The sequence below is a fragment of the Pleurodeles waltl genome, chromosome 4_1 (genome assembly GCF_031143425.1).
Source record: "Pleurodeles waltl isolate 20211129_DDA chromosome 4_1, aPleWal1.hap1.20221129, whole genome shotgun sequence".
Lineage (NCBI taxonomy): Eukaryota > Metazoa > Chordata > Amphibia > Caudata > Salamandridae > Pleurodeles > Pleurodeles waltl.
This window is the reverse complement of record NC_090442.1, coordinates 840,058,963-840,081,319: the sequence shown is the minus strand read 5'-3', so window position 1 is coordinate 840,081,319 and position 22,357 is coordinate 840,058,963. Positions and strand designations below refer to the sequence as shown.

Genomic DNA, 22,357 nt, shown 5'->3' with positions numbered 1-22,357 from the left:
ATGAGAATAAGGTGTGCCAAAAATCCTGTAGGCCGATGCAGTACTGCAGAAATCATTCATGCACTAGATGTTCCAACTCACACACTGTGATAGTGTCTCAAACAATATCAGCTGTCTTCGCATGGTCTCCTGGAGAGCTAATATCACACATGGACACAAAGTGAGATGGAAACCCCTGGAAAGAGTTGAGTTCGCTCTTGTGTTTTGAGGCTCAAGGCAATAAACGTCCACCAACGGTTTTACAACCTCCCTAGAGTTATTTGTGTATGTGGTAGAGCTGGTCTGGATAGTGCCAGACTGTAAGCCTCGTTCCTTCCATGGTTGGCAAATCAGTGATGGGTTGAAACCTTTACAACCCACTCCAGACACTTCAACTTCAAGGCATTTCTAACAAGTAAAATTATTCCAAAGATGGCTGGTTTCTGTGCACATCAGTGCAGTGTAACGTGTGAAAACAATATTGCAGCATAGGTGTTAGTAAAATATTTTAAATCTTATACCTCATCTGAGTATAACATTTTTATCTAGACACCAGAAAATGCGTATAGTTCAATCTTGTTTCTACATAGGATGGGCTTAGTTTCAATTCACTGAAGAAGGCCGGTATTTCTAAGCTGTCCTACAGGTTTGACAAGATGGAAAATGCCTTGATCTCACTGGGCCACAAAAAAAGGAAAACATTTAAATCATTTCTCTGTGTTACTGTCCTCACGTTAGATAAACAGACATTTACCAATTTAAAAGTGTGCTTGAAAACTTTATTATTTGCAGTGATGCAGGACAGAAATATATTGCAATATAAATGAAAGAGAATAACAGAATCAAGTCCAGCCAACACAGGACACATACGCAAAGCCAACATATAGAGCATTGTAAATGCAACCACAGCGCCTGCTAATGATCTGCACATAGTATCAAATCTGCATTATTGTCATCGCTTAAGAGGATGAAAATAAGCATCCAGAAAAATAGTTCAAGTGGGTATTCTTAAAAATGGTTTAAGGAATGATGCATAGCAGAATGATTATCATTTTGTTGTTTCTTGTAACAAACGCTTGTGATTAATATCCAGCAATTTATAGTTCACAGCCTTTGATCCATTCAGAGAGATCTTTTTCTTTGCAATACGTATTCCATGCAACCCTGTAGGACAAAAAATATGTCTGGTTAGACTCAATCACATGGAAAAAAACAGAGAAGAAATAGCACATAAAGAAATATCGCTGTACTGAATTAATAAATTCTATGAATACCTCAAGAGCCAATGAGAGGGCAAATTAAACACTTATTTTAAAAATGGGGCACATTGTAATGATGTACAGGACAATTCACAGACAAACTAAAAATAAAACAATGCTGCCTGCCTCCTTTCTCCTACCAAGTACTTATTCTCAACTCTTTCATATGCCTGGGATGAGCTAGCTACTCATACAATTGTTGGTGATGGAGCTGGTTATACGCATCATCATTAGATCCCTATCTAATTTGAAAGTGAACGTGCAGGCTGGTTCATTGTTGTTGCCAGTAGCCTGGGAAAGAGTCATGGATGGCCAAATGTAGGTTGGGCAAATAAATTCCTAGAAAAAGTGGAATTATTATGTAGTGGATGCGATGTGAAAAAGTGGGGCTTTATTACTGTAGGAATTCCCCATTTAAAAGATTTTTTGAATAAAACAAACTGGTAAAACACCTCATTACACACCGTGTGCTGATGCAGAGTTCTTGGATGAACTCAGTGAGTCATGATTTCCCGCACTGTTCTACTTACTGTATTCCTCTTCTTCAACAAATACATTTATGCAAATCAGAGAAATATCGTGTCATACCCTGGTTTGCCTGTGCTGTCTGTTCCCTATTGTTGTCACTGTTTTCTATTTGGGCACGTGCTATGTACTCTGCTGTGCTTTGTTCAATGTTTTCTGGTTGGGCAGGTGCCTTGTACTCTAATACTCGTGCTTCACCTTTTTCTAGTTGGGCAGGTGCCATGTACTCTTCTGTGCACTTTTCACTGTTTTCTAGTTGGGCAGGTGCCATACACTATGCTATGCACTATATTTAGGTAAGCTATGCACTTTAGTTGGAGTGCAATGTTACAAGATCCGCAGTGCAAATACTCAGAATTTTTGTTTGAACAAACAAGTGGTGCTTTTTAGTTAAAAGCGCTGTTTCCTGCTGACCTCAAGCTTTCCTAGTATGCTTGCTTGTTGTTTATTTGTTCCAATAACCTGGATATCTTCACCTGAAAGTTGGAGTCATCAACCATTCTCGGGAACTCCGTCTCTTCGAGACAACTTTGAACTATTTTGAACCCTGGAACCTGATTGATCAGCTGGTGCCACTGTGCCCCCATTGCCTTGACTACAACCATTTTTTGCTGTTGTTTAAGGTCCATCTATTCCAGCCCGCTACACAGACCTGAGGTTAGTGCACTAACTGGGCACTTCTAGTTTTGGTATCCCCGTTTTCTTCAAGGACACCCTAGCAATTTGAGTTTGAATAAGAACGCCTTGGCTAAAGAAAAAGGACTAGTTGCGTGAAGTAACACAGCAGCAAGGAAGATAAAGATTTCAGTATATTCTGAGCAGAGGGGTAAAATATATAAGCTCAGGATTCAGCAAAGGGGTCAGTGCTCAAGGGCCCTTCACTCGAATTTCTTCTAGTAATTCCTGTTTGGTATGTTTCATTAAGATCTCACACTTTCAGGCTGACTGTAAAGCATTCATGTATGGTTGTCTAAAATGATTGTGTTCTTGCTGCAGATACCTCTCCTGGCTGAAGGAGTGTGCCTTGCCACTAGAACTGCACACCGATGAGGGACTCGCGGCCTGCTAAACCGCCACCCGCGACTGCAACTGGTGAGCGCGCCACTCAAGGCTGCGGGCCGGCTCCACCCCCCCGGCCCTGGGCTGCGGGGAGCTAAGAGGCGCTGGGGATCAATCGGACCCGCGCCCCGGAGGCTGCGCTGCGTTGAAGCACTCAAGTGCGCCCCCCCGAGACTGTGGCTCCAGCGTAGCGCTGAACCCGGCTTGGGGCCCATGTTACTTTCTCTTCGGCTGGACACCGCCTCCCCTTTTTTTTTTTTTTTGCCCGGTAAGCTCCGGTAAGGGTGGATGAGGCCCCCGCGGCGCTGGAATATCACACCTGTGCTGAGCTGGGCCTGTACAGGCTGAGGCCCCCCAAGACTCGACGAGTGGCCTGCGCGCTGCTGTGATGAGGCCACCAACGCGCCTGCACCGACCGGAGTAACCAAGTTGGAGACCCCTGGCAGGGCCCCAAGCGCCTACACAAGGCTGCAGGGGGCTGCACACCCTTCGGCGACACGGACGAGTCGCTGTGTGGCAGCAGACAGCTATCCCTCCCCCTTTTGGAGCCTGCCCATGTGTAGTGAACAGCAGCGGAACTGGGTCGCGAGAGTAACTATCGCTGGCCCCCAAAGGGGCGTCTATCTCATCGCTGACCCGCTTCTGCACCGACAAACCACTGTATACAAGGCATGCTGAGGCACTGGGTTGGTGCGCCCACTGCCTACACAGAGTACTCCTCACATCCTGGACACATCGCCGCCCTGGCACTGGGTTTGTCATCACAGTGTGTCATAGCACTGGCACACGATATCCGTAGATAAGGTGAGCACACTGCGCAGCGCTAAAATACAGCACCAAACACTGGGTATCAAATAACATGCCTCACTAGCACTAACTTCTACGCCTGGCACCGGAAAGGTAAGGTGGTAACCCCACCCTCTGCAAGACATTAATGGCCTAATCGTGCTTATACTACTAGTTGCCCCCCCAGTGCTGTGGACACTAAATGGGTAAACCGAAAACCCCACCTGCACCCCCGGGCAATATGGATATCAGCGCCACCCCTTCTTCAGAGGCCCAATGTGCCACGCAACTAGCTCTGCAGAAGATGGAGCTAACCTTGCAAACACACACAACACAGTTCGAAAAGATTTTACAAGCTATCCTTGACACTAAGTCCACCCTGGAAGCCAGAATTGGCTCAGTGGCAGAAGAATTCAACGTACTGCGTGCAGACCAACATGCGTTGGCTGACAGGGTGAAGAAACTGGAAAAAGACAACGTATCCCTCCCTTAGAATGTGAAAAACCTTCAAGCACAGGTGTCTCATCTAACAACTGAAATCGAAGACTTAAAACGCAGGGCAGAGGACGCAGAGGGAAGATCACGACGTAATAACATCCAACTAGTTGGGTTCCCTGAGCGTGCAGAGGGCCCTTGCACGGAACTGTTTGTGGAACAATGGCTCGCAGACACAATTCTCAAAGATAATATCCCGAAGTTCTTCTCAATCGAGCGTGCCCACAGGGTCCCGGGCAGCCCCCCCCCGCCGGGGGTGCAACCCCGACCGCTGATAGCAAGACTCCTGAACTATCGTGACAGGGACCTTATCCTACAACTATCCCGTAAATTAGGGCCCATAAGATTTGAAAATGCCGAGATTACATCTTATCCAGATTACACAGGGCAGGTGCAAAAGAAACGTAGCTCCTTCTACCAGGTTAAGGAACGTCTTCATGAACATAACATCAAGTACGCACTGCTGTTCCCGTCCAGACTACATGTGCAAGACGACACACGTACACTCTTCTTCACTACACCAGAAGACGCTTGGACCTGGCTACATGCTAAAGGCCTGGCCGACCCTGTGGTCACCAATAACCCCATGGAACAATGGTCCTCTCCCACAACTCGACATAGGCAAAGTAAAAAACACAGCGGCAAACTGACACTCGAACAATCTTGTACTGAACGTTCTCTCCTCCTGCAGGCTACGACCCGCTTTGTCAACACTTCACCGACAACCCTGTCCACTCAAACCGAAGGGGAACTAGACCGCGAAGTAAACTCAGATTCGGCGGATTCTGATCAAGGCCCTACTTTTACTCCACGCACGGCAGACGACATTTGTTAAACAACTAAGAACTAACCCCCCGAGTGCCTGGCGCTGTGCTCAACCCACTATGCCACGACCTGCTTGGTTCAGTTGTCTGGGGCCTGTGAGGTGAAGCCACGAGTCCCTTAACATAACATTTTAGTCAATCATGGTCTTGGATGGCAAGTCCCACAGCAAGTGCAACTCGGGCCAGGCAACCCAATGTCTTGGAACCAATATTCGCCAGCACCCCCCACTCCATATGGACTGTTCCTTCACGTTGGCAACTACCAGAACTTATTCTAGCCTTGCCACAACCTCAGTTGAAGTTATATATAGTTATTGTTTACTTCTTCATTCATTGGTCTAATCCCACACTGTTCAGCAGGGACCACGTTCATATTAAACCATGTAAACTTGCCATACCAACAAAACCATGCTTACCAATAAAAGAGACGTGATCTGGCTAACCCCGGAGGGCAATGGGCACATCATCAACACAAGAGGGGGGGATGGCACACATCACCGTCACCCAGCCAAACCTAAAAAACCTCCATGACCTTACAAACTCAACAATATACCCCAAAATATAAGATACTTACATGGAATATTAGAGGCATGGCAGCAATGCGTAAGAGGCATCCGATTTACACTATTCTTAGGAGACATCAGGTACACATAGCCCTAATGCAAGAGACACATCTATCTCAATCCACACTGGAAAGTACAAGATCAAAATGGAAAGGGCAACTATATGGCACCACCTCTTCAACATTTGCTCGTGGGGTGGTGATTTGGATCGCTCCAGGGGTCCCATACGCCATGTCTCGAACGCAAATCGACCCAAACGGTAGATACGTGATATTAGAAGGCGACCTAGATGGCTCTCCTCTAGCACTGATAGCGCTATATGTCCCGAATACAAATCAACGTGACTTTCTGAGTACACTTACCACTGGCAATCTTAGCGACCCTATGGTGGATTGCATATGGAGAGGGGACTTTAATTGCATCTTAAACACTCAAATAGACCGCTCATTTCCCCGCTCAACACTGCTCCGTCTACCCATGCATCTACGGATCTGTCTAAGTGGGTCTCCAACAATGGCTTGAGAGACGTTTGGAGATTGGGACACCTCACTAACCGTTTATATTCCTTCTATTCCCCTGTACACAGATTGTATACCAGGATGGACATGCTCTTTACATCCGTATTCGTAACTCCAAAAGTAAATGCATCCGAGTACCTAGCCCGCTCTATCTCCGATCATAACCCGCTTTATATAACTTTAGATTGGGGCAGCACCCACACTTGCATACCAACTTGGCGGCTGCAAACAGAAGCCCTCACTGAACCTCCCTTTCACGCGGAACTAGCCAAGTGTCTAGCTGACTATTTTTCCCTGAACAAAAACACAACATCAACTCATGCTACTGAATGGGATGCCCACAAAGTTGTAATAGGCGGACACTGCCTTGCAGCCACAGTGGGGGTTAGGAAGACACTAACCAGAGAACTGCAGGCACTAGAGACCAAGCTCCGCAAAGCTGAGGTTGAAGCCTCCCGGAATGAGTCTACATTAGCTGCACTCAACTCGCTCAGAGCTAACTACAGAGAGGCAGACTCTAGGTTAAGCAAACATGACTATAGACACTACATGACGAAACAACATGCTGAGGGAGAGAGGTCAGGCAGACTGTTAGCATGGTTGATTCGCCAACCAACACAATCCTCCCCCATAGGCGAGATACATTTGAATTTGGGTAACATCATCAACACCCAGGTAGAAATAAATGAGGCCTTCTTTGCATGCTATTGTGCTCTATATACACCTCCTCCCCAGCCAACTGAACAGCAATTAGCTGAAATTCTGTTGGTGGTTCCCCTAAATCAACACATCATCGACAATATAGATACTAAAGATGGTCCCATTACTATAGAAGAACTCCGCCTAGCCCTATCACAAATGGCTCGCAGTAAAACCCCAGGATCAGATGGCTTGCCGGTAGAGTATTTTGGCTCCCATGCTGCTCTCCTCCTACAACCACTATTAGAGGTATTCAATGAAGCACGAAATAAGCTACAACTCCCTGATTCCATGCGCGAAGCCCTGATAGTCGTTCTCCCAAAACCAGGGCTGACCCCCTAGACGTGAAATCGTATAGAACACTTTCCCTATTAAACACAGACTGTAAATTGTTAGGGAAAATACTGGCTAATAGGTTACTTCCCTTCCTACCAAATCTGATACATTCCAACCAGTCAGGATTCATCCCGGGAAGGAGCACCTTTTTAAATATTAGAAGACTAATTCACATTATGAATCACGTTACGGAGGCAGAAGCAGTGGCCCTTTCCCTAGATATAGAAAAAGCGTTTGATACGCTGAGCTGGGACTTCCTCATGCGCACGTTTGAAGCAATGGGCTTTGGACACGGCTTCTCCAGCTGGATCAAAACGTTGTACTCTAAACCTATAGCCCGTGTCAAAACGGGTCAAATTATATCTGAAGCATTTCCTATAGACAGAGGCACTAGGCAAGGTTGCCCACTATCCCCCTTATTATTCGCAATAGCCATGGAACCATTAGCAATCAAATTACGTAGCAACGCACGCATATGGGGCATCTCAGAATTTAACTCATATCACACTATATCCTTATATGCAGACGATGCCCTAATTTACCTGTGCAACCATTCCACTTCCATGGCAGGGGTAATGTCATTACTGAATTAATTCGCGCTAGCCTCCGGATTGCGCATAAACTGGTCAAAGTCATGCATCTTCCCACTTACTCCAGTGACAAGCAAATCTCACCTAGCATTGACGCAATATCAATTAGCATGGTCACACACAACTTTCAAATACCTAGGCATACAAATTAATCACTCCACAGCCGACCTAAAAGAGGGCAATCTCGACAGAGTGCTGAGATCCACCCGCGGTTTGTTGCCATTTTGGTGCTCGCTCCCCTTATCCCCTATGGGTCGGGTAGAGATAGCCAAGATGCTCATCCTACCCAGATTTCTATACTACTTTACAGCCCTCCCGCTGTCCCTGCCTCGCTCGTTCTTCCATGGGCTGCACTCTCTGTTGACGGACCTGCTCTGGGGTAGGGACAGACGCTGAGTGGCGCTATCTATAACACAATACCCACAGGAGGTGGGAGGATTGGGCATGCCAAACTTCGAACTGTACTATGCTGCCGTACAGTTGTTCTGGCTCACTACATGGCTTAGTGCACCTCTATCCCCAGAAAGTGAAGCGCTGCACTCATACACTGCACCTCTAACGATTCTAACTTCGTTGTTGGCTGACCCTCCCCACCCGCCGTTAAAATCCATTCTGCTAGAAGCTGCGAGATTTTGTTGGGACAGATACGTTCAAGGCAAGTCCCCCTCATCTCCTTACTCCCCTCTATTGCCGCTAACTCAATTACCGGGGGCCCAAGCTCTCTCACAACACCATGATACGCGAGTCGTACACACATTGAACGCAGGGGATTTCTACTCAAATTATACAATGCGCACCTTTGAGGAACTTGTAGCGGCAGGGATCATGCAATCAGGAGCCTTCTTGACATACAATGCCACCAAAAGTCTACTTATTAACCTATGGGGCACCGGCAATAATGAACCACGTGAGTCCCATCTGCTCACAGCAATTCTTTCTATAAGAGAAACAAAAAGCATCAGAACCAAATTATATAAAGGACTACTAACAGAGGCCTGCCCGGAACTGATACGTGCAAAAGCCCGTTGGGACGCCGTCCTCTCTACGCCATTATCTCAAAAAGCCTGGGACGCAGCCCTCACACTGGTTAAGACAGTGTCCCGCAACACTAGATTGGAGTACACCCAATTTATTTATGTCCACCACTCATACTTATCTCCGGCTCGCATACAACGGATATATCCGAACACAAACCCAGTGTACCCTAGATATGCCACTCCAGTGGCTGACTTTTACCATATGGTCTGGAACTGCCACTCCACTAATACGGCTTGGCAACAAATCACTAACATCACAGCAGATATTGCGAACCATACTCTCACTCCCACACCTGAATCCTGCTTACTCAGCATACGCCACCGAGCCAAGGATAGCAAACACCCACATAGATTTATAGACTTAGCATTCGCAGTTTTTAAAAGCCTGATTGCCATGCACTGGAAGGCTCCGCACGCTCCCCGACAGTCCGCCTGGCTTCGCGACTTGCTTAGTCACTCGCAGGCTGAGACGCAAACACTACGCCAATTACAACAGAAGGGCCTGATACAGTGTGGTGACGAAATCTGGGACATCTATGTGGTGAGCATTGAAGCCAGAGATGATACATACCCTCCCTTCCCCTTTCCACCCACCCCTCCGATTGACGTAGCCCATACCTACTTCCGAAATTGGTACGCGCATGTTGGTATTCAGTTGTGACTCTAACCACCAGTTACACAGTTTTAAGTTATATTTCAACACAACACAATGCAATAGCACCGTACTAGAGTATAAAAGTATGTAGACGGATTGTAAAATCTTGAATGCTTTAATAGTGTATTGTGTTGATGTTTACGCACAATGTTTAATAAACAGATTTTTTTTTTAAATCATCGTTCATCAGCCAGGGTAGCTTGAATCCAGTGCCGCAGCAAGCAACTGACCCACGCCTGGGCATACCCTTCCCACTTAGGGCAACTTTAGTAACACAAAAGGATGATGGACGGCGTGTTCAAACTTTTCAAACACCCACCCCCAGTCACAGATCTGGGTTTAATCCGTCGCTCTTTTGCTCACCATGCCACCCCGGTTTGGACCCAGTCATATGCAAATCAGTCTTGACCCTGTTCCCCCTGGGAACAGTACAGCTCGTACTGTCAGGCCAGGTGCTCTCTGGACTGGAAACAAGCATCCTGGAACCGGTTTCAGGGTATCACCCTTCATCAGCCAGGCTAGCTTGAATCCAGTGGCACAGTGAGCAAGGGAACCACATCTGGGCATCTCTTAACATGCTGAAATTGTGATTTGGCCCGTTAAGAAATTCAAAAGGCCTTTGTACAACAGGCCCTATCTACCACAGTGTGGAACACATGATTGCTAAGCTTTGGGGGTGAGAAGCTTCATCCTTAATATGAAAAGGCCAAGCTTACTCAAAGTGAAAACAACATAATTCCTAACAAAAGAAGCAGAATTGTGAGAGGAATCTCAAACTTGCCATTGGTTGCTTCTCAGAAGTGAAAAGCCCTTCTCCAAGGAAGGTGGTGTGTTAACACCAACATCAAAAGAATATTGCAGTTAAAATTTAAATATTTTAAGAAGGCCATATCAATTTCTGTAGTTTAGGAGGAATACAATCTAGTTAATAAATTTACACCAAAAATATGAATAGCAAGCAAAAAGAAACTAAAATGTCAGTGTTATCCACTGGCCCACACTCCATATTGTGCAAGTGAAACACAGTCACTGAATCCCCCAAAATGTATAAGCGACGAAAAAGTGGCTCTAAAACAGTAGCAGTGAACACTGCCCTTCGTTTGCAGTACCATAGCTAAGGCTTTCCTCTAAAACACGAAACAAAGTGGGCAAAGCACATTGGCTTGAGGCCTTGCCTTCTTCAAATATTCAATTATCTATAGATCAGCAAGAAAAGTATCATCTGAGGTGGTTAGCAATACGGTTGTAAATTTTGAGGGGGATTCATAACGGTTTTGTTCAGGTTGAATCAGACACTTACCTGGAAAAAGTGTTATTGTGACTGTGTGCACATTAGGCATGAGTTGCACAACTATAATGTGATATTTGTGTGTAATGTATGTGCTGCATGCATTTATAACACACACTTACAGTTGTACTTACTACAGAAAAGTGCATTACTGGAGTATTGTTGGTGAATTGGTATTGGAAAATTAAGAAATGTGTGCATTCTTAGAGCAGAATCAGAGGATGGTCAGAAGCAATGAACCTCACATTACTTCACCACAAAGTTGTAATTTTTGGTGCACTGTCACACCTATCTGAGCACTTAACCTGCACACAAGCTGACTATATATAAATCATGCTGAAGGTGTGAAGAAAGTGCATCGTTGTGTCCAGCTTTACAAGATATCTGTTGGAAGATGGGCCATTTATGTTACAGTTAGTTTATAATAAAAAACAACAACTCTAAAAATGAAGTTATCTAGTTGTCCTAACCATTGCATATGGTGTGAAAAATTGTCATTATAACCTTACCTAAATGTACTCAGGAGCATAATTAAGCTTATTACCAAGAATTAACAAAGATTTGTTGCTCAGGGCCATTGCCAAGGTTTGCTAACCAAAAATTAACACCAAACGTTTAACAAGCATTGGCAAAGTCAAAAGCTCTGGCCTTTGCAAGATGTGCAATAGTTATTTTTTTCTTTTTCATTGCAAGCATATGCCACAAAAAGAACAAAATACAACTTAGTTGGCTGCCACATGTTTGCATTAAAATGTAAAATGAAAAAAGATCACTAATATGGCTATTTTACTAGTGATATTTTTAAATCAGCCGTGCAGTTGTGCCGTTGATTTTATCATTATTGTTATTAGTAAAAGAGGCATGAATAAAACACCTCATAATCAAGTACTCAAATTGAAGACAACTAAAACGTTACTTAAACATGGTATAACTTTAAAAATGAGACATATAATAAATCACCATCTGAATGGGCATCCAAAGTGCAGGCTTAATAAATAGCTGGTATTTAAAGTTAATATACAAATTAAAATATAAAGCACTCTTAACAGCAGTTTAATCATGAAGAGAAAGAAATTATTTTTAGGCAGAAGTGAACAAGGTGCAGACACTTTTTATAGCCCCTCAGAGTGAAGGGAGCCACGGGGTAAAGTGGGCTGACCCACTGCCCCATATGCCCAATCCTGTTGTGGGGAGTCTCAAAATGTGATTGACAATTTAACGGGCTTCAACGATGGTTGAAGCCCTTTAAGCAAATGTCACTCTGTTAGACCTGGCATCCTTGGTGTGGTTTCCCCTAGACTTTTTGCCTTCTGAGCTCCTGTTTTGCTTGCTTCATTTTTGCTGCCTTTAGGATTCTGGGCACTTTACCACTGCTGACTAATGCTAAAGTGCATATGCTCTTGTCCTAAAATATGGTAACAACCAGTATATTTAATTTACTTGTAAGTCCCTAGTAAAGTGCACTACATGTGCCCAGGGCCTGTAAATGAAATGCTACTAGTGAGCCTGCAGCACTGATTGCGCCACCCACTACAGCAGCCCTTTAAACAGGACGCAGGCCTGTCATTGCTGACCCTGTGTGTGCAGTTTTAAACAGCTGTGTCCACCTTGCAAGTTAACCCACTTGCCAGGCCCAAACCTTGCTTTTTAATACATATATGTCACCTGTAAGATAGGTCCTGAACAGCCCCAAGGGCAGGGTGCAGTGTATTTAAAAGGTCGGACATCTACCTTTAGGTCTTACATGTCCAAGTAGTGAAAAACTCTTAAACTTATTTTTCACTACTGCAAGGCCTATCTTTCTCATAGGTTAACATTAGGATTATATTATTACATTTTATAAGTGTAATTTCTAATTGGGACAAGATAGATATTTTGAGTTTGGAGTCTCTGGACTCACAATTTAAGATCACAACTTATGGTCACGTCAGATTTTAAGTTGTACGTCTGAAAATGCTACTTTTATAAAGTTGGCATTTTCTTACTTGACCCTTTCTGTGCCTTCTGCCTGCCTCTGAGTACATGTCTGGGGTAAATGACAGCTGGGATTTGCGCATTCTCTCTAGACAGCCACACACAAATGAAACTGAGGACATCCTGATGGCCCATCACCAGGCTGATGGGTCTTCCTGAGCTAGATGGGAGGGAGGAACTGACACTTGCACCTGAGTAGGGTTGTGCCTCTTCCCACACAAAGAGCTGCTTAACCCCCTGTAGCGTGTCTGGAGCCAGGGAAGGAAGAGCAGGGACTTTGCACACTTCAAAGGCCTCTCTTTGAAGTCTCCCCCACTTAAAAGGCACAACTGGGTATAGGTAGTGAACCCCAAACCCATCCCCATCAGTACACTTCTGCACCTGAGGACATTCTACCAGGAAGAAGGACTGCTGTGCTGCTGAAAGTACTGTGATTCTGCTGGACTCGGCTAGACTTGCTGGACTCCTGCTTTGCTGAGCCTGCCCTGCTGCCCTCCTTGCCTGGTACTGAGAAGAACTGGATCTGAATTCTTGTATCCCCAGAACCAGTTGATTTCAAGGGCTTAATGGCTTGCCTCCTGTTCTTCTGCAGTCTCGGGGACATCAAAGACTCCCTGAAAATCTACAACAGCACCTTGACTCTTCCATCTGTAAGTCCTACCCTGCCAAGAGGTGCCAAACCAGTACAGGCCTGTGCCCTTGGAAGTGGGTTCTGCAGCTGTGTTATGAGAAAATCCATGCATTGCCATCACTGCATTAATAGAAACTGCTGCATCTCTCCTTGACGGCGAAGCATCACCGCTGAGGATGAGGACTTTGCATCACTGATTGCGTATCTCAGGATCGATGCATTACCATAGGCCCGGTGCATCAGCTTCGCATAGCCAGCTGTGCGGCTCAGCGATGACGTATCCCCTTTATCGCAAAGGGTTTGATGCCGCACCTCGAGGACATCGCATCAACGACTGTGCGACTCAACAATGATGCATTCCTGAGTGCACGGATTGGAACCTACACATCGTCTTTGCATCGCCTCTCCTGCTCCTCGCATCAGATCATTGACACAGCCCTCCATACAAGGTACTCTTTCAGTTGGACAAGTTTGGTCCCTGTAGCCAGCCCATGCTCCATTGCAGTCAGCCTGAACTTTTGAATTTACTCCAGGCTAGCTTGACCACATAGCCCCTGTTGACACTTTAGGCTTTCAAGCATCCCTTAAGATTGCATGATGGGTCTGCTGAGGCCGTGGATGTGCTTGAGACAGGAGATTACCTGATGGGACAGGATAACACTAAGACCCCCTTCCTGCCCCCTCTACCACTTCCCCTCTCCTTCACCCCCTCCCCAGTGCCCTAACTGGATAGGTTGACACAAGCAGAGCCTTAGCAGATGATGGGCGGTCGGGATCATGTGAATGTGGTGTGGCAGGTCCAGCCTCCCAGAGTGGTGTGCATGTGGATGTCCATGGCCTTACCCTGCCTGGCCCTGCCCCCCATATACTAGTTTGGTCCCAATCTACCCCCCTCTGCCAATAGACTGAATATGCCCCACCCCCCAAAAAGCCCCAAGTAGGGCAGGATGCTTTTAGCAGTAATATTCCAGTGCTGCAGTTTTGTCCATAACTTACATGTTAAATTTAGGGTTATACACTATGCAACACTGTTTGAGTGCACTATTATGAGTAAAGCCTCAGTTGTGTATTGTTTCAAAATGCCAATACAGATTTTTGTTTAATCGCCCTACAGATATTCTTTAAAAAGTCATATCTCAACTTCTACTTATTGGATGTTTGTCATTTTGGTCTTACTTTGTTCATTAAATTAAGATCTATTTTTCTAATCTTGTGTGGATAGTCTTGTGTGGTGTTTTCACTGTTTTACTGTATTAAGTGTTGCATAAATACTTTACACATTGCCTCTTAAATTAAGCCTGACTGATCTGTGCCAAGCTACCAGAGGGTGAGCACAGATTAATTTAGGGTGCGTATCTCACCTACCCTGACTAGAGTTGTGATCCCTACTTGGACATGGTGCGCACGTCTGCCAAATAGAGTCCCCATTTCTAACACACTCTGAGTGTGTATAATATATATTAATATTTTGGAAAAATATTTTGCTGGTGAGACAGCTAAAGCCCCTCAAATTCCAGACATAAAAGGGAAGGAAATAAAGATATGGCAAGGAAATATAAAACATATGCAAATCAGGGGTTGAAGAAAAAAGAAGGGGAAAATGACCCATGCTGTTTTCTCAGAGTAATGATAGTTGGCAATGACTCTTGGAAATAATGTATGATAAAGATGCTTGGTGAGGTTTTTAAATATATTGCCCCAGCCCCATCCCTTCCCCCAGTTTGGTTTCTAGTTTAAATCATATTCTCCTTTGCATCCTTTTCCTGATAGTATCCATGTTTCTGTAATGGATTTCAGTCACTTTTATTTAGAAGCAAGACATTATCAATGAACATTCCTTTTGTTAATGCCCATACTCAGCATTAGCTATGTGTTCCTATTCACACACACAATTAACATAGAGTGCAGGCAAACAACAGTAATTACCCGCAACATTCTAGGAATTCTGTTTTTTATAGAGGGTGCTAACAGTATGTTACTATCAAGGATCATTACCATGGGTCATTAACAATCAACCGATGCTCATCACTGAAGCTGGTGGGAGATGCAGATTGAATGCTCATTACCATGAGGATGAACTATCAAGTCAAATACTTATTGTTTACATATTTCCAGGCGCCTGACCTATTTATCTAACCTTTTCAGGATACTCTAGCTTCTCAGTTATTTGGTGCTAGACTACTTACAATTGTGACTGGTTATAATGTATGGCAACCTACCTCTGACTATACATACATCCAAAGCACTATCATATATTGTTGAGGCACATAGCATTATCCTAGCTACAAACTCTCTCATATCATGAAGGTCATCATTTAGATCTTCTTCTGTGGGTAGTGTGAGGTCATTGAGATGGTAATTTATCCTGTGGGGTTGTCTGATCCTTTTATTGGGAACTTCCTCATCAAGCTCCCCTACATGACTAATAATACACATAATGAGGTGGGAAAGAGAGCATGGAGTATCAACAAAACATATATTAGATACGCGAATAGTGCACGGATCAGTTAGGAGAGATTATGTACATAGTCTATGAAGTCTCTTCTGCAATTCGTAATTGAGTTGCCCTGCTTAAGTTAGAGAAACCAGAATATAAAACAAATGCGTTGTTGCTTTCCCATTCTTGGCACTAGTAAGCACCAATGGAGTCTAGTATTTCAGTTGAGAAAATCGTAGCTGGAAGAGGACTTCAGTAACCTTAATACAGTTTTGCAGAAGCACAGGAAAGCTATTTTGTATTTTAGAAAGGGTACTTATTTAAATAACAAGATATAGTAGATAAAGAACCAGCCCAAATAACTCTTTCACCTAGTACAAACCTTTAATAATCTATGCTACCTAGTGCCTCAACCTACTCTTTCATTAATATTCAAGGTACCCACAGTTCTATAGCAATGACTCAAGATGTAATGGTGCTCTCATACTCTTGTAAAGGAGAGGGAGCTAGAAGGGACCATTGAAACACTTCACTTTAAGAAACGTTTAAATTGTGGAAATCAAAGTCATGCTGATAAAAAAGTCTTCATGTTACAAATATGATGCTTTAACAGCCATTCCTATTTCAAACATAGCCCAGCGTAGCAAGGTATGGTTCCTCAATGGCTGAAAAAACACTGCATTCTCCACTGTTATTAAAACAAAACTTAAGAGGTTTTTGCTATTATTAAATCTACAATGGTTCATTTTACCAAAAGTCCCTCCATGGGCATTTTGGCAATGGAATTGTTGGAGTGGGAAGAAACAGGGAAGCACAAATGGTTTATATTGTTTCAACTGCTGTTTACTGCCTGAATGATGAAAGCTAGGAACTGAAAGAAAATATCAGGCCCACCTTGTTTATGTGGTTATTGAAATGGTAGGAAACTGTTGCATTGGATAGGTTGGTTGATAGGAAGGACAAAAAACTGTTTTCTAACAATGAGGATTCCAGTATTTAAATACATGACATGAGAAACCACAGAGTTTCCCAGCTCCTCTGAGACTTAGGGTGCTCAGATTCTTTGACTGAACTGCATCTGAGTCTGTTTCATCTGAGGGCTTCACAGATGCATGATGGATCATTGTTTTACTCAGAGTTATCTGTAATGGGGGTGGGATGGGCGAAGGAGGGAAGGGTTTTGTTAGCGAAGGGGTCGAAGAAGGTTAAAGTTTTATGGGAGATGTACATACTTATATTTGCAATGTAATTTAACTACTTTTTGTTAACCAACATTCTTTGAATCAATGAAAACAAGTTACAGAAAAGTTTCACTTGACTCAGAAAACCTTCAGAATCATTGACGAATAGCAGGTTGCCTAGATTTTTAAAAATGTGCAGAATATTGTAGCATTCTAGCTTCAGAAACATTTGAAACAGCACCAACAGTTGGACAATTACCGGTCAGGTTTTCAGCCTCAACATGGGACCAGATAAAGAAGAGCTTTCCTTCCTAATACTTCTTGATCAGCCGGCTGCATTTCATGTGGTGTATTTTGTACTCATACCTATCTTCAAACAATTTTAGGGGCCTTAATCAGGACTAAACTGGATTATGCAAATGCACTGATTTGGGTTGCCCCAAAATCTCAGATTGCTTGGTTACAACTGGTGCAGAATGTGGGCACTCATTTAGGGACAGATGTATAATTATTACCAATAGCGATTACCAAATTGCGAATCGCAATTAAGTAATCGCTATTGGAATGTATGAAACTCCAGGAGTTTCATATAGTGATTCACAAGGGCTCGCAAATGGACCTACCTCATTAATATTCATTAGGTAGGTCGCAATTTGTGACTCATTGCAAATGGCTACAGTCACAGGGATGGTGGACTGCTGGGCTCAGCAGACCACCATGCCTTTGGTTGCTTTTCAATAAAGCAAATTTTTTTTTTTAATGCAGCCTGTTTTCCTTAAAGGGAAATGGAATGTGTTTAAAAAAGAAAAATGAAAACCACTGCCTGCTCTTAAAAAATGTTTTTCGCATGCATCCACAAAGGGGAATGGGTCCCTTGAGGACCCCTTTCCGTTTGCGAATGGGTTACTACCGACTTCCAATAGGCAGTAAAATGCGAATGTTTTGCGACCGCATTTGGGTCACAAAACATTCCTACATACGTCTGCGATTTGGTATTAGCAAAGGACACCCTTGACACACCCATTCCGAATACTGAATCAGTATATAGGGCCTGATTACAACTTTGGAGGAGGTGTCAATCCGTCCCAAATGTGAAGGATATACCACCAGCCGTAATACGAGTTCCATAGGATATAATGGACTCGTAATACGGCTGGTGGTATATCCGTCACATTTGGGACGGATTAACACCTTCCTCCAAAGTTGTAATCAGGCCCATAGTCATAAACCCAATTTGCAATTCGGTAACAACTTACCAAATCTCAAATTGGACTTGATACATACCCAAAATGCATTTTTGCGATTGCAAACGGCCCAACTATCGCAAAAATGTTTGATACATCTGGCCCTTAGTTCTGAACATCAGTAGGTTTACCAGTCTAGAGTGCTTATAGAGTTCTTGTAGAGCGCGTGGCTACCCAAAGGTCTACCAGTGCTAGAACAGACAACGCAGTATCTCATTAGGGCTTGAGACACTTCACTACATATCAGTTTCTAAAAGGATTACTTTTCATATCTTGTGCATTGTGTAGAAATGTGTGTATGGAATACCCCCTGTATTTATTTAGAAGAAAACACTGCAAGCTACCTGTTATCTGTTTTGAGATCAAATAGTATGGGATTACTACCGGCCCTGCATCAGGCCAAGGCTGCACATGGATGAATGGAAGGTGTTCAGGACAAATTCATGGTGAATGAGAGATGTGCCGGTATCTCCTCCTGCCACTTTCCTGGCATCCCCCCAAATGTAAAATCCACATGTGGGCAAAATGTATTTGTACAATGCGTAAACATTGAGGATGTTTCTTTTTCTTCTTATGTTTTTCTTCTGTACTGATGTTTATATTTATGAAACTTCTAAAGGAATGATATAATACATGGAAAGAGTTGTTTATGGAACAATAACAATAAAGCAAGTATTACGAATGAACATGAGTTGAGACGCAATCTGTATTTTTCATTATAAGCAGTGGCGGCCGGCAGCTTTAGAAGGGAGGGGGGCGGGCGGGACACACACACACACACACACACACACACTCATTCTTTCACACACAGACACGCACGCACATCCATTAACAATACTCATACCATTCAAACATGCATTCACGCACCAAACATTCATTTTAAAAGATCGCACACACTCATTCTTTCACACACGCACGCACATCCATTAACACTCAAACCACACAAACTTGCATGTGCGCACCAAACATTCAATTTAAAACATCACACACACACACATACACACACACACTTACCTTCAGCCTCCAGGTCTCAGGAGGTTTGGGATTGCTGCCTTCCCTCATTGGCTGACCTTAGGTCAGCCAATGAGGGAAGGCAGCAGTCCCAGCCTCGTCACAGAGTGGGATGGGGTCAGTGAGACTGCTGACCCAACCCCACTCTGTGACGAAGTATCACTGATTGACACTCGCCAAGGGCACTTCAGGGCTTAAACCTGAAGCGCCCAGGGAGAGTGTCAATTGGTGACGCTTTCCTCATCACCCAGGGGAGGGCCTCGAGGCACCTTTGCTGAGACGAGGAGGTCACGCCCATAGGAGCTGAGACATCCTCAGCCCAGCAAAGTTCAGCTCAGGCAGCCAGGAGTCTGCGCAAATCGCGCATGTCTGCTCCTGGCTGCCTGAGCTGAACATGGAGAGTGTCTGTCAGGCTGACCATTGTTCAGCCTGACAGACACTCTTCATGAGGGGCAAAAGGTGGGGGGGGGGCGTGGCCCCTCCGACCTGAAGGACGGGCCGCCACTGATTATAAGCACAAGGTTCGAAAAGGAGGAATCCATACTGAGGCTAATTAAGAGCGCGAGGAGAAACCCTATACCGAATCAGGTGTAGTGCATTCTACAAAACTTATGTGTGGCATACAAATTAAACACGCACAAGTTTCCCTGTGTGAATTTGTGCATGCAAAAATGCACTGCTTTTACTGATCTGAGCAGGTCGGGCAAGAAGAATTGTGGATAAGACATTTGGTGTTTATGATGCTCGGTTCTCTTTAACTGTAAAACTTTAATTAATTTGTTCAATTGTTTTGTGAAGTGCTTCCTGGTGACAGGACGCCATTTGTAAAGAAAGGGGTATTCTTTGGAAAACTTCCCATACTATGAAGCTATTTGTCGATCAGATTTGTCCTAAGAAGAGAGATTTCCCTTGACATATTATCTTTGACCTTTTAGTGAATCCTTGCTTGTGTAATGCCGGCCACCACCAGCATTATTTAGTGTTTAGTCGGCAGCCCGTTGTCTTGACTGTGACGTCTGCCATCCTGGCAGATGAGCGAACACCATATTTAGAAATCTCCCCTGTCCCACAGAGAACTCTGTGTCTGAGGATGAGCTGCTGCATGGCAGCTCTTGTTAAGGCACTGTTACTTTGCTGAGCTGCCGCCATGTTTAATGCATCCCCTCAACCATTTTATTTATAACAGACTTCCAAAGAAAGAGCTTGTTTTTGAAAAACAAAAAAAACAATAGCTGTGACACCCAGAAAGTCAGAGTGTGGGGATCATTTTAATCTTTTCCTGTTCGGGGTCACCAGACTTGATGGCCCGGAATAGGAAAAAATAATGTTGGATCATCCGCTCTAATGACCTCTATTCCCTGCTGGTCCCATAATCAAGGTTGCGTCAGCCAATGTTTTCTCCCGGCAGAACCAGAGGAGACTCCGCCAGTGGATCAACAGTTCGCAGGCGCAGAGGGTACTGCACCACGTTTTGCCCTGTCAGCCAATTCTAAATGAGAATGTATGTTTCCTATCAAGGCCGACTTTAAGGGAGTGTGACCGGTGCGGCAACACTGGGTGCAGACCTGGAGGGGGAGCGCTGACCTGGGGGTGGAGTTGGAGGGGCGTTGTGTTTAGCAATAACTTACGATATGAAAACACCTGAAGCAGAGTTTCATGTGCGTCTAGCTAAATAACAATAAAAATGTCAAGATAACTGATTAATGTTCCTGAGAGAGATATGGAGTTTTGTCCAATGGCAGTTTTGACTCGTCATAAGGGTTAATATGCCTGCTGCAAAGAACAGATTTGTATTTTATGTGTATAGCTGAGTGGCTTACTAAAGCCCTGCTTTACCAGCTCTTTAAATCAAATGAAATGTATATGAGCGAGAGGCTTTGGAGAGATGAGGGGAACTTTTGCCCGGTGGTAGTACACAGTGCTTGAAATGGAAAAAAATAAGTGCAGGTACTCTGTATAAGAGTACCTGCTTTTTCTGAGAAGTGCCAGTACTCTCCAATTAAAAGTATTACGTTTTTCTTGAAAAGAGCAGGTACTCTCCCTCTCAAAATAAAAAAGTGCCGGTACTCAGTACCGGACAGTACCGGCCCATTTAAAGCACTGACATGGTGGGGGCAAAAAAGATTGTCGCACATGGCGCCACCAGCGCTAAAGCTGACCCCGTTTCCTATTTTGTTTTCTCTCTTGACAATCTATAGAACCGTGAGGCCTTTACAGCACTTCGATATGTTATTTTTGCTATCACCAGGAGATGGCAATAACGTTCCTTCCTAATTTTATGAAAAAAAGTTGCTTAATTTAGGTCGTAAGGCAAGGCGATTTCTTGCAGCCCGCTAAAAGTGTACCATGCTATGCCAATGCCTAAAAAAATGTGTTGGAATAGAAAAGCCTTCTTAGGCAGGGACCACATAATCCTTGTGTGTATACTGTCTATTGTTTTCTTCTTTAATATAGAACATGCCGGTTTTTGGTAAATTTGTAGTAGCACGTGTCAAGCACAACATATTCTGCCAGTCCTGTTGCATAGATGGTGGGAAAGCCAGGTGATGACTTTGTAGCTTAATGTTAATGTTTGTAGTGCCTAGATAACTAACCGGTTGCCTAGTGTTATTTCCTTTGCTTTAAGCAAAATCCGAAGTTAAAGCTTCTGAAACATCAAATTTACTTGCTCATTTGAAAAACTTAGTTTTTCCATAGTAGGGATATATACACACTTTTGTACCTACGTTTTCAAAAGCCACAGATAACACCGTCCTGCAGTTTCATATACATTTTAGTAGGAATTATTACCCAACTAAGTGATGTTTACGTCACCCATCCTATAACAATGAAACGCCTGGGTAATCCCCCAAAAGATGTGAACATGTAAACTTATGGTTACTCTCAGTATGCGGCATTAAGAACATTGACCATCAAGTTATCTTAATAGCTGTATCTGCTGGCCAAGTGTATTAGGTTTGAAGGCACCTGCTGCAGAGATCTCTGTGTATTCATCACCTTTTATGGTATATTTGCAGGTTTAAATAATCATCAGAATCTTAGAGGGTTAATATACCTGCTACAGATCAATGTGTGCAAATCAGCTGGCCACAATCTTAATGAGATGGCACGGGAAGGGTCCAGTGTTTTTGCAGATATACTTGTCTAACATCTGCAAGTAAACATTTGTTACATCCGTGGCAACAGTCATGTCAATATCCTACCGAAAGCTGCATGCATTCAAAAAATAAAGGGGCGTTCATTGTACTGAAGGTCTGCGTTTTCCT

At 44.0% G+C, this 22,357-nt stretch overlaps 1 protein-coding gene across 2 annotated transcripts in view; it reads right to left on the bottom strand.

Annotated features, from left to right (window-relative positions):
* Nucleotides 1–744: 744 nt before the first annotated feature.
* LOC138288215 (lysozyme C-like) overlaps nt 745–22,357 on the bottom strand; it is a 145,044-nt gene continuing 123,431 nt past the window's right edge. For both annotated transcript variants that reach the window (XM_069229594.1, XM_069229596.1), the window contains one exon: nt 745–1,143. In XM_069229594.1, the coding sequence (XP_069085695.1) occupies nt 1,077–1,143 (67 nt within the window). In that variant the 3' untranslated portion in view covers nt 745–1,076. The remainder of the gene's footprint in view (nt 1,144–22,357) is intronic.